Here is an 11,432-nt window from a genome sequence, read left to right as displayed (position 1 = left end):
AGAAACATAGTCAGATGCTCAAGGCTGGTGATAATTGCACTCTGCTTAGCATTCCTTCAAATGCATCAGGAACGATACACCGAGTTTGGGGCTGTGTAGCAAGAAAGACTTGGACCAAGCACAGAAAGTTCTGCAGTGTTGTTGTTAGGAAGGGATTTCCTGTCTTCTCCTGAGCACCTATGCCCTCCTTCTTGCCAAGGATGTAGTCATTCCTCCTTCCTTACTATGCTATTGTACTAATCGAAGAAGAAGAAACAGTGTGCACACCAAAATGAATGCAAGCCTTTGTTAATGATGGCTAAGAATGAGCATCACCAACCACCCACTCACAGAACTACCCATGAGCAACACCTCTCTCCCCAGGCATCCTAGAAGAGTAGTTGCAGGAGAAAGACAACTCAGAGGCGAAGGCTGGGATGCAGCAGAACTTTAATATTAGAGTCAAAAGATGGAAACAGCAGTACTCTGAGAGGAGGCCCCAGTGCAGGAAGCACCAGAGACGGATGAGATTGTAAAATGTGGGCCATGACAGGCATCCCACCATCAGTCCATCCCACTTACTGTGGGAGAAGTGCCAGCTGGTCCTCTCTAGGTTGATTCTGTGGGACTCAGAGCCCAGTGGAGCAGTGCTGAGCAAAGAAGGACATTGGTGGAAAAGGAGAGAGTGAAGGAGAGGAAAGGCAGACATTTTTCCAAGAGTCCGGACTGGCTTCATCCTCTTGCAAGGGTTGCTGGGGATGGTTTGACCTCTCTGAATACAAGAAACCAATGCTCCATGCCCAGTCCGCTACCAACTTCTAGATTCCTGGGGGTCTTTCTCCAGGACCATCACCAGCAGCTTTAGCATGGGAGGCACCTTGTGTTGCAGTAGCGGCTGCCCAAGCCAGAGAGGCCAAAGCCCCCAGAGGAGATGGGCACTCCCTGAGAGCTGAGGATGCTGCCAACAGCAGCAGACGTGGAGGATCCCACAGCAGTGTTCTGCGGGAAGGAGCTGAGGATGGGGCCGGGCAGGGTCACCACCACGGGAGAGGGCTGGATGACGACAGTGGAGTCCTGGCACTGCTGGACACAGGGCTCATTGCAGCTGTTGGCCAGCGGGGTTGGGCCACAGGGTCCGCATGGCAGGCACGGCAGGCACTGGTTGTAGCAGGACATGTCTCGGGGCAGGACGTGCACCTTGAGGGAGAGAGGGACAGGACGAGCACATAGGTGATAGAGGATCAGTCTGCCAGTCCACCCCAGGAGAGCCATGGCACATGCTCTTTGGGGAGCTGGCAGCTGTATAATGAAGCTCAAGAAATCCTCCTTAAGGCTCAACTCAAAAGTTCTCTCAAGAGTGTCCAGACTGAGCCAGGTCCTCACCTGGCCCATTTCTTGGGATACATGTCAGTAGAGCCCAACTTTTCTCCCTGATACACGTGCTGTTCTCTTTCCTCTCCCATGAGTAGCATCCCCAGGAACCAACAGAGGATGAAGAGGCAGGCAACTGCTAACAAATCCCCAGGGAAGGAGAAGAGGGGAAAGGGCTTCAGACTCACCTTAATCTCAACGAGATGGAGGTGGCAGGAGTGGATGAGAGACTGAGGAGATGGGACCACTTTTATACCTCTCCTGCATCCCCCCAGGCCCAAAGTCGCTCTATGGACACTGTAATTTTCCATCAGACTCACCTCAAATGCAAAATAGGCTTCCTCATGGCACAGATTTTGTTTTGGTTTCCATCAGCTCTGCCATTTCATTTCCTCATTTCTGACATGCCTATTTTACCACACAGGTTACTTTCTAATGGAGCTATGAGAGACTCAATGAAGACCACAGCAGGTTCTTATCAGTATTGGGCAGAAAAGGAGCCCGAGTGCAGGAGTGGTTATATTCAGGTAGAGGACAGGACGTCCCCTGGGATTGCAGAAAACTTCCCCCCCCCCAGCTGGGACTCGTCTCTTGGTCCCAGGCAATACGTCTTCTCCAAGCATTAGAGCTTCAGCACACCTCCTCTGCCATGTCCCAAAGCCCTCCTCAGGCAACAGAACAAGCCAGCACCACTGGGGGGACAAGGAAGCTCCCACTCAACAAGCGAGGGCTGGCAGGAATGGGCACTGCCACGCGGCTGGGCATGCTCAGGGAGGGGACTTGCTCACAAGGGCCCTGGCTACAGAAACACCTCCCAGACTCCATCAAGGAGGCAATGCATCCCTGCTGCATGATCAAAGCACTTCCCTGCCCTGCAGACATGGGAGGCAGCTGGGACACACCCCAGGAGGGCAAGGGAATGCCTTCAGCAGGCAAGCTTTCTGGGAGAGACTCTCCCTGCCCAGGACGAGTCATGCTCTAATTTGGGATTGGCCACGTGCCACACTTTTGGCGTGAAGCCAAGCCAGAGTGCCTGCTGTCTGCAGGCCTGAGCACCATGCATACCAAATCTCCCTCTGGCCCAGCAGCTCCCTCTGAGCCTGAGCTCGAGCTGTGCCACTCTCAATGCAGCCTCAACAGCTTTTACCCTGCAGCATGACCTTCTGACCAGAACTCTCATGCCTCAGGCAGCTCACAGGATGGTCAGCATCTTTTGCACAAGAGGGTAGGTCTTTGGTTTTACTGCTGGTCAGGGAATGCGTCTGGCCAGTTCACAAGACTGATTCCCCAGGACTTGCTGAGCAACATTGGGCTCAGGAGAGCCAACTTCAGTTTTCTTATAGCAGCTGACAACATGGGTTGGCTGAAGAGCCCATGGGACAGCTGCAAGAGGGAACAGGGCCAAATAAGCAGACAACGTCACCCCAGAAGGAGCTGTCCTGTGCCAGGGCATTTCACAGCTGCAGCACAGCCCATCTGCCCATGCTCCTGCCTTGCCTAATGAGGTGTGTGACTGGTGGAGCAGGCTGGGAGCTAGGCCAAGTGGGATAAGGATGTGCTGTGTCCTCAGGCAAAGGAAACTTTGGGTATTGAGGAAGGCACTGCATAGCCAGAAGGATATGTGCGCTTCCTTGTAAAGAGGGTCCAAATGTGGTCAATGCATTTCCACAGGCACATGTCCCATGCCTGCATAGAGCCCCTCAGGAACATGGGACTCATATTCAGTCCCTACTGATGTGTTCCTGCCAGGGGAAATGCTTGACCTTTTATCCTTGTACTTGAAAGGAGCCTCTGTGGCCAAATGGGCAAGTCAGTAATGAGGAAATGAAATGGCAGAGGTCACCGAAACCAAAACACGACTTGTGCCATTAGAAAGGCTATTTTGCATTTGAGGTGACTCTGCTGGAAAATTACGGCCTGCGTAGAGTGACTGTGGGCCTGGGGTGGTGGAGGATAGGTATAAAAGTGGCCCCATCTCTTCAGTCTCTCATCCACTCCTGTCACCTCCATCTCCTTGGGATCAAGGTGAGTCTGAAGGCCTTTTCTCTTCCTTTTCATCCTAGGGGATTTCTTAGCACATGCCTGCCCCTTCATATTCTCCTGGATCTTTGGAGTGCTAGTAATGGGAGAGGGAAGGGAGCTGCAGGTGTGTCATGGAGAGAAGCTTGAGCTTGACTGAGGTGTCTCCAAAGCTCTGGGCTAGGTTATTCTTGACAAGGAGATTGGAGACAAAGGGAAGGAGAAAGCTGTGGGTTTCCTTACACAGCTGACAGGTCCCCAGACAGCATGTGCTGTTGCTATCCAGTGGTGGGTTGGATGCTGCTCAGCAATCACTGCCATGTTCCTCCTGTCCCTCTCTCCCACCAGGTGCACGTCCTGCTCCGAGACATGTCCTGCTACAACCAGTGCCTGCCGTGCCTGCCATGCGGACCCTGTGGCCCGACCCCGCTGGCCAACAGCTGCAATGAGCCTTGTGTCCAGCAGTGCCAGGACTCCACTGTCGTCATCCAGCCCTCTCCCGTGGTGGTGACCCTGCCTGGCCCCATCCTCAGCTCCTTCCCGCAGAACACCGCCGTGGGATCCTCCACCTCTGCTGCTGTTGGCAGCATCCTCAGCTCTCAGGGAGTGCCCATCTCCTCCGGGGGCTTTGGCCTCTCTGGCTTGGGCAGCGGCTACTGTGGCAGGAGGTGCTTCCCCTGCTAAAGGTGCTGGCAATGGCTCTGGAGAAAGACACACAAGGACCCAGAAGTTTGTAGTGAGCACAAGTTAGTAGACTGAGCACAGAGCATCAGCTTCTTCTGTTCGGGGGGGGGGGGGGGGGGGGATCAAACTACCCCAGCACATCTTGCAAGAGAATGGGGCCATCCTGGGCTCTTGGAAAGCACGGCCCATGTCTACCTTTCTTGTTCTGCACTCTTTCCTTTCCCACCTGTGTCCTTTTTGCTCAGACCTACTCCACTGAGCTCTGAATCCATCAACATCAGCCTAGAGAGGATCTTCTGGTCCTTCTCCGTCAGTGGAGTGGGCACATGGACAGCTGGCAGGATGCCTGTCATGGCCTTCAAGCACAGGCTCTCTTCTTCCCATCATGCTTCCTGCACTGGGACCCCCTTTCAGAGTGACCTTGTTTCCCTCTTTTGACTCTAATATTAAAGTTTTCTGCATCTCACCCTGTGCCTCTGAGTTGTCCTTCCCTTGCAGCAGCTCTTGCAGGATGCCTGTGGAGAGAGGTGATGCTCATTGTTTTTTCTGGGATTAGGTGTTTGGTGATGCTTAATACCTTGTGGGTGTTTGGGTGTTTAGTGATTGTTAACACAGGCTTCCATTCATTATTATTCTTCATGTGTAAGATCACCCTCTGGATTCCAAATATCTGCTTACTTAGGGCTGTGTGGCCATGGTGGTCATACTGCCAACTTTCCATCTCCCCTCCCTACTGTGGGAGAAGTGCCATAGGAAGCTTCCTATGCTTATTTTGTGGGGTTGGGATGTAGAAGAGGTTTATTTAGTCAAACCAAGACAGTATCAAAACTTTCTATAGAGGTTATGGATATGTAGTGAAGGTCATGGGGACTCAGGTGATCTCCTTAATTCTGCTGGGGTATTGAAAGGATGTGAGACAATTAACATGGACAGTACAGGTCAATAATTGGCTGCTGAACTGATGTCAGTGACAGTTTTTTGCTCTATGATCATAGGACCTTGTTTGATGATCAGTGTATTTTTGTGAGAGATGGGAAGCTCCTTACTAAGTGTGGCAAAGACTTTTTTTGCCAACAGAATGTCTGACTTCAAAAGGAAAGAAACTCTTTTAAAGTCATAAATAGGGACAGGAGCAGTGTAACCAGCAGCCTTGTGAGAATGATGGATAGGGTTGCTGAATAAAGGTCATGGAGTGATGTGATAGGAACAGATCACAAAATCAACAAAATGGAGTTTAAGCAGGATCACCTCCAGCAGTTGCAGATTAGCAATGGTTCCTACTGTGCAGCCTTATGGAGATATGTCCTAAACTATCCATAGGAATCCAACATGCTGATGTGCCCCTCTTAAGTGTCTGTAAGCTAATGCGTACAGTATGGGGAATAAATGAGTTTGAGATGGGTACATAGTTCTAGACCTATGGTCTTACTGGGATTATGGAGACATGGTGGAATGGCTTCCATGCCTGAAATGTTGCAGTGGAAGGATAAAGGCTGTTTAGGAAGGACAGGCTATGGAGACAAGGAGTGGGCATTGCCCTCTATGTCAGAGACCAGTTGGAATACATGAAGCTCTGCCTGGGGATGAATGAGGAGCTGACTGAGACTTTATTGGTTAGGATTAAACAGATGAAAGAGTTAGGTAACCTTATAGTGGTGTCTGCTACAGACTACTTGGTGAAACAGACCAAGTAAATGAGGCCCCCTACAGACAGATAGGAGCAAACTGACAGTGCACTCAATTCCTTCATCCAAGACATTGATAAATATATTGAATAATGCTGCTCCCAGTAACAACCCTTGAGGGACTCCACTAGATACAGGCCTCCAACTAGACTCTGTATCACTGACCACAACTCTCTGGCTTTTTTTTCTTCAGTCAGTTCACAGTCCACCTCACTACCCGATCATCCAGACCACACTTCCTCAGTCTAGCTGTGAGGATGGTGTAGGAGACGGTGTCAAAGGCTTACTGAAATCAAGATAGACCATGTCCACTGCTTTACCATCATCTATCTACCTGGTTATGTCTTCATAAAAGGTTTTCAGGTTGGTCAAGCATGACTTCCTTTTGGTGAAGCCATGTTGACTGCCCCTAATGACCATCTTATCCTCGATATGCCTAGAGACAACATGAAGGATAAGTTGTTCCATCACCTTTTCAGGGATGGAGTTCTGGATGACCTGTCTATAGTTACCCAGGTCCTCCATCTTGCCCCTTTTGAAGACCGGAGTGACGATTGCTTTCCTCTAGTCCTCAGGCACCTCTCCTGTTCCCCATGACTTACCAAAGATGACGGAGAGTGGCCTAGCAATTACTTGCATCATCTCCCTCAGCACCCAGGGGGAAGGGAAGGGAAGGGAAGGGAAGGGAAGGGAAGGGAAGGGAAGGGAAGGGAAGGGAAGGGAAGGGAAGGGAAGGGAAGGGAAGGGAAGGGAGGGAGGGGAGAACAAAGACAAAGACAAAGGACATCCCTAGCTCCCTCAGCCTTTCTTCATAGAATAGGTGCTCCAGCCCTTTTTGTGGGCCTCCTTTGTCTCTCCTTTGTCTCTCCTTTGTCTCTTCCCTTCCCTTCCCTTCCCTTCCCTTCCCTTCCCTTCCCTTCCCTTCCCTTCCCTTCCCTTCCCTTCCCTTCCCTTCCCTTCCCTTCCCTTCCCTTCCCTTCCCTTCCCTTCCCTTCCCTTCCCTTCCCTTCCCTTCCCTTCCCTTCCCTTCCCTTCCCTTCCCTTCCCTTCCCTTCCCTTCCCCCCCCCCCTCCGCTCTAGTGAGACCACGTTTGGAATATTGCATCCAGTTCTGGGCCCCTCAGTTCAAGAAGGACATAAAACTGCTTGAGAGAGTCCAGTGCAGAGGTATGAAGATGATTAAGGGAGTGGAGCATCTCCCTTACAAGGAAAGGCTGAGGGAGCTGGGTCTCTAGCTTGGAAGAGAGGAGACTGAGGGGTGACATTATTAATGTTTCTGAATATGTAAAGGGTGAGTGTCAGGAGCCAGGCTCTACTCAATGACATATGATGATAGGACAAGGGGCAGTGGGTGCAAACTGGTTCCACTTAAATACCAGATGAAACTTTTTCACAGTGAGGGTGACAGAACACTGGAACAGGCTACCCAGAGGGGTTTCCTTCTCTGGAGACATTCAAAACCTGCGTGGATGCATTCCTGTGTGACCTGATCTAGGTGTTCCTGCTTTGGCAGGGGAACTAGACTAGATGATCTTTCAAGGTCCCTTCCAATCCCTAACATTCTGTGATTCTGTGATTCTTGTCCCACAAGCACCAGAAGCCAGCCCACACCAAGCTGGGGACAGGGCAAATGGATGTCCCTTCGTCTCTGATGAAGTGACTACAAATACTCCTGAGTAATGCTCAGTTTAGCAGATTTCTCATTACAGCTTAGCTCTTCTGTGCAAACACATTGGCAGCTATTGTCCAGTATTCCCTCATCTCATGCAAACATTCTGAGATCTCAATCAGAAGATTTGCATTACAGCTAAAAGACACCACAGGAATGCATTATTTATTCATCCCAAGAAACTGTGGTGATTATTCATGCTTCAAGGAGGTAGACAACAAGACTACTTCAAAAGAAATTGACTAAGGGATTACCAGACTTTTAGCTGCAAATTGAGCCTAATGTCTTGTGGCAAAGCTAACCCTAGCTAACAGGCAAAGCTTGGCCCAGTCTTCTTTATGCTGATCTACAACCTGCTTTTCCTCTAATAGAGGTTCAGACCTTAACCTGTGAAAAATTTCAGAAAAAAATCAGGCTGGGTGTAGTTAGGGCTGCCTGCCCATGCCTCACCAAATTCTGCCGTTCCTTTCAAGGTTGCCAGAAAAAAAACAACAGGACTATATCCCACTTTTGCCTTCAGAGGGTGCGTGGCAGCTTGCAGAAAGAGGAACTGGAGCTTGAGAGTTCCCATCTTCTCTACCAGTCAGCTCAAAGCACTCTCCAAACTTCATCCCAAAGGGGCACACAAAACTCTCTTCCTGCTGCTTAGGCAGACTTCCTTTGGACCCACTCTGTTCTGTGCCTCACCTCTGTGCCTTGTTTGTCTAGTTTGGAAAAGAGACAGCTAAGAGGTGACCTCATTGCCCTCTACAACATCCTGAGGTGGGGATGTAACCAGTAACCAGTGCTAGGATATGTTGGAATGGCACAAAGCCAGTCTAAACTTCAGGTTAGATTGGAAAAGGAGAGCTGCATGCCTGAGGTGGCAGGACGGAACCTACCGACAGTTTCCAGTCTGAAACTGCAGTACTCAGGCCAAAGGAGATACAATAGTTGGCTAGGACACATATAATCACAGAATGATTAAGGTTGGAAAGGAGTTTGGAGGTCATCTGATCCAACCCTCCTGCTCAAGCAGGGATATCCAGAGCAGGTTGCCCTGGATGTTGTCTAGGCAGATTTTGAAGGTCTCCAAGAAGGTAGGTTCCACAACGTCTTCGTGCAACCTGTGCCAGTGCTCCATCACATACATGGTAAAGAAGTGCTTCCTGATGTTTAGATAGAACTTCTTGTTTTCCAGTTTGTGCCAATTGCCACTTGTCCTGACACATTACAACACTGAAAAGAGCCTGGCTCCATCTTCATTGCACTCTCCCTTTAGGTATTGTCTTCTGCAGGTTGACACAATGCTCAGCCTTCACCAGAGAAGAAGTGTACATCATGACCAAAATATTCACATGTATGACATGCAAATTACTTCTTCTGTCAGAGTAATTCCATAGACAGCTGTTATGCATGAGTATTGCATCATGAAAAAACAACTGTTCCTTGCTGATGGAGAACAGTTCATGTAAGAAAACTTACTCAGTAGAGAGCATGACATAGTAAAGATTTACCTAGCAGCACTAGCAGGACTATCGGACACTGATGAGACAGAACTGCTTGGCTGAGTGGAGAAGGGCAGTGGGAGTCCTGCCAGTGCTGGTAGGGGAAGAAGGAAGGCCTGACCCTCTGACAAAACTGGGAGCTTTCCTACAGGCGCTGCACATGACAACATGAGACACATCTTAAGCAGTAGATATCAAAGGGGGAACAAAACTCTACAGGGTTCTAAAAACCCCAAACCTAGTCTAAGACGGAGTTTCAAAATCATATCTTTCCAACTGAAAAGAAAGGGTGGTGAAGAAAGAAGGACAGAAGAAAGACCACGCAGAGCCCCAGGCTGGGAAGCAGCAGAACTTTCATGATTTTAAAGAGCTCGTTAATGAAATTCGAGCCTTCCCCTCCTCCATACAAAGTTCAGTTGGCCCATCTGGTGCCAAGGCACATGCTGGGCAGAGGGTGTCCAGGGAGGCCCATGGGACTCTTGGTCTGTTCCCCAAGACACTGGGCAAAGAGAACCAGCCCCAAGAAAGCTCTTTCCCATCCCAGAGACCTTGAGTACCCTCAGCCCAGCCCCGGACTCCCCCCATGCCAGACCTTCTCTCCGCTTTCCCTCCCATGACAGGCAGCCCCAAGACCGCCCTCAGGACCGAGCTTCCAACTCACTTGTTTCCAAAGGAGAAGAAGGGCAGTGAAGCAGACGAGAGGGCCAAGAGTTGGTCTGCCTTTTATATTGGTCCTGCACTGCCCCAGGTCCAGAGGAATCCTCTGGGGAAGTAATAATTTTCCGAGAAGCTCATCTGAAATGCAAAACATCCCAGCTAATGATATGGGGACTGTGTTTTGATTTCCTGCACTGATGCCTTTTTGTTACCTTGTTTAGCTGGACCTGTGGCGCCTTGAAGGCTTGAGGTGGGAGGCCCAAGGATTTCTGGGATAGCAGTGCATTCGTGCCATCAGGAGATGAGTTCCAGAGTCTTCCAAGATCTCTCTGATGGTGCTTGAATGTGGCCTTCACAGGCAGGTGGTCTGCCTTGCTGCTTTTGACTCTCATTCCCATAATGCAGCTGTGGCGTGACCTGTTGGGCCACCTCATCTGCTTGGGCTGTCTCTGATGTTGACCCCCTAGCAAAACCATCAGTGTGTCTGGTGCCTCGGCCAGCCCCAGGTTGCTCAAGCATTGACCTGCCCAGCCAGAGGGGTTCCTGGTATGTCCTCAGGTGATTCCGCAACTGCTCCTGTGTACCCTAGAATTCTAGTTTCATTGTGGTTGGAAGGGACCATATGAGATCATGTACTTCCACACTGCCTGCCAAGGGCAGGGACACCTACAGCTAGACCAGGTTGCTCAAAGCCCCAACCAACCTGGCCTTGACCACTTCTAGGCTTGGGGCATTCAGAACTTCTCTGGGTAACCTGGTCTAATGCCTCATTATTGTCACAGTGAAGAATTTCTTCTTATTATCTAATGGAATTCTACCCTTCTTAGTTAAAAGCCAGCATGCTATCACTGCACTCCGTCATAAAGCCTGATTCTCCAGGTTTCTTGTAGGGCTCCTTTATGTATTGGAAGGCTTCTCTAACCTGTTCCCAGAGACTTCCCTCCTTTAGGTTGAACAACCCCAACTGCTTAGCCTGTCTTCATAGGAGGGGTGTTCCAGGTCTCTCAGCATCCTTTTGGCCTGCTTTCTGCTTGCTCCGATAGGTCCTTGTCCTTCTTCTGTTTGGAATTCCAAAGCTGAATGTTGTGCTCTAGGTGGGGTTTCAGGTGCAGGTGTGCGTGCTTAATTGCTCCTGTGTACATACTGGATTTGTTTCATTGCAAGGGGAGTGCATTAGCACTTGTGCATGGCTGTACGTCTATCTGGATGATGCTGGTATTCTGCTACAGATTTGTCATGATGGAGAAGGGAAAGCAAGGCAAGACAAGACAAGGCAAGCCAACGGAAAGAAAGGCAAGGCAAGGGAAAGAAAGGCAAGGCAAGGAAAAAGGACATAGAGAACTTTGTTTTTTTACATGAGCTGTTCTCCATTAGCATGGTTCGCTTGTCTTTTCATGACACAATACTCGTGCATAAGAGTAGTATGTGGAAGTACTCTGATGTCAGAAGCAATTTGCATGCAGTATGTGCTATTGGCTTGATCGTGATGTGCATTTCTACTGTGGTGAAGAGACAGTTGCCTTAAAGAATTGAGGAGGTACAATGCAGCTTGTGCTTCCCTGGGACTTGGTTGTCAGTGGAGGGGTTCTGTGGCCACCTTACACAACACTCAGTGGGGACACTGGGTGAGCAAAGTCCATCTCAGTAGAGAGCACTTTGCACAAGGGAAGAGAGCTATTAAGATGCTTGCCAGCTTCTGTACAGAGACAGGCCTCTTTGGTCAGAATTTCTGGTATTTGTTCTGAATGTTCAACGATATCTCCTTTAACTTTGTTGGGACAGCATCTGTGTTGTTATGAGATGGAAAGGCATGGAAAGATCAAGAAGAGCAGTAGGAATCCTGCTGGCGGATTCACACTAAAACCTGTGGCTGATCAATTG

General features: G+C 49.7%; 1 protein-coding gene across 2 annotated transcripts; it reads right to left on the bottom strand.

Moving 5' to 3' along the window:
- Positions 1 to 412: 412 nt before the first annotated feature.
- On the bottom strand, positions 413 to 1,676 carry LOC139999646 (feather keratin 4-like). 2 transcript variants are annotated; one of them, XM_072028740.1, is made up of 2 exons: positions 1,539 to 1,676; positions 413 to 1,176 (listed from the first exon to the last, which is right to left on the bottom strand). In XM_072028740.1, the coding sequence occupies exons 1-2, from the start codon at positions 1,659 to 1,661 to the stop codon at positions 841 to 843; spliced, it is 459 nt and encodes a 152-aa protein (XP_071884841.1). In that variant the 5' UTR covers positions 1,662 to 1,676; the 3' UTR covers positions 413 to 840. The 2 variants fall into 2 exon arrangements, with proteins under 2 accessions (XP_071884841.1, XP_071884842.1); XM_072028741.1 differs by lacking the exon at positions 1,539 to 1,676 and adding an exon at positions 1,363 to 1,387.
- Between the last annotated feature and the right edge of the window lie 9,756 nt (positions 1,677 to 11,432).

This window comes from Anas platyrhynchos, chromosome 28 (assembly GCF_047663525.1).
Source record: "Anas platyrhynchos isolate ZD024472 breed Pekin duck chromosome 28, IASCAAS_PekinDuck_T2T, whole genome shotgun sequence".
Taxonomy (NCBI): domain Eukaryota; kingdom Metazoa; phylum Chordata; class Aves; order Anseriformes; family Anatidae; genus Anas; species Anas platyrhynchos.
Note: the sequence above shows the minus strand (reverse complement) of the source record. Positions and strands in the feature narration are given on the sequence as shown.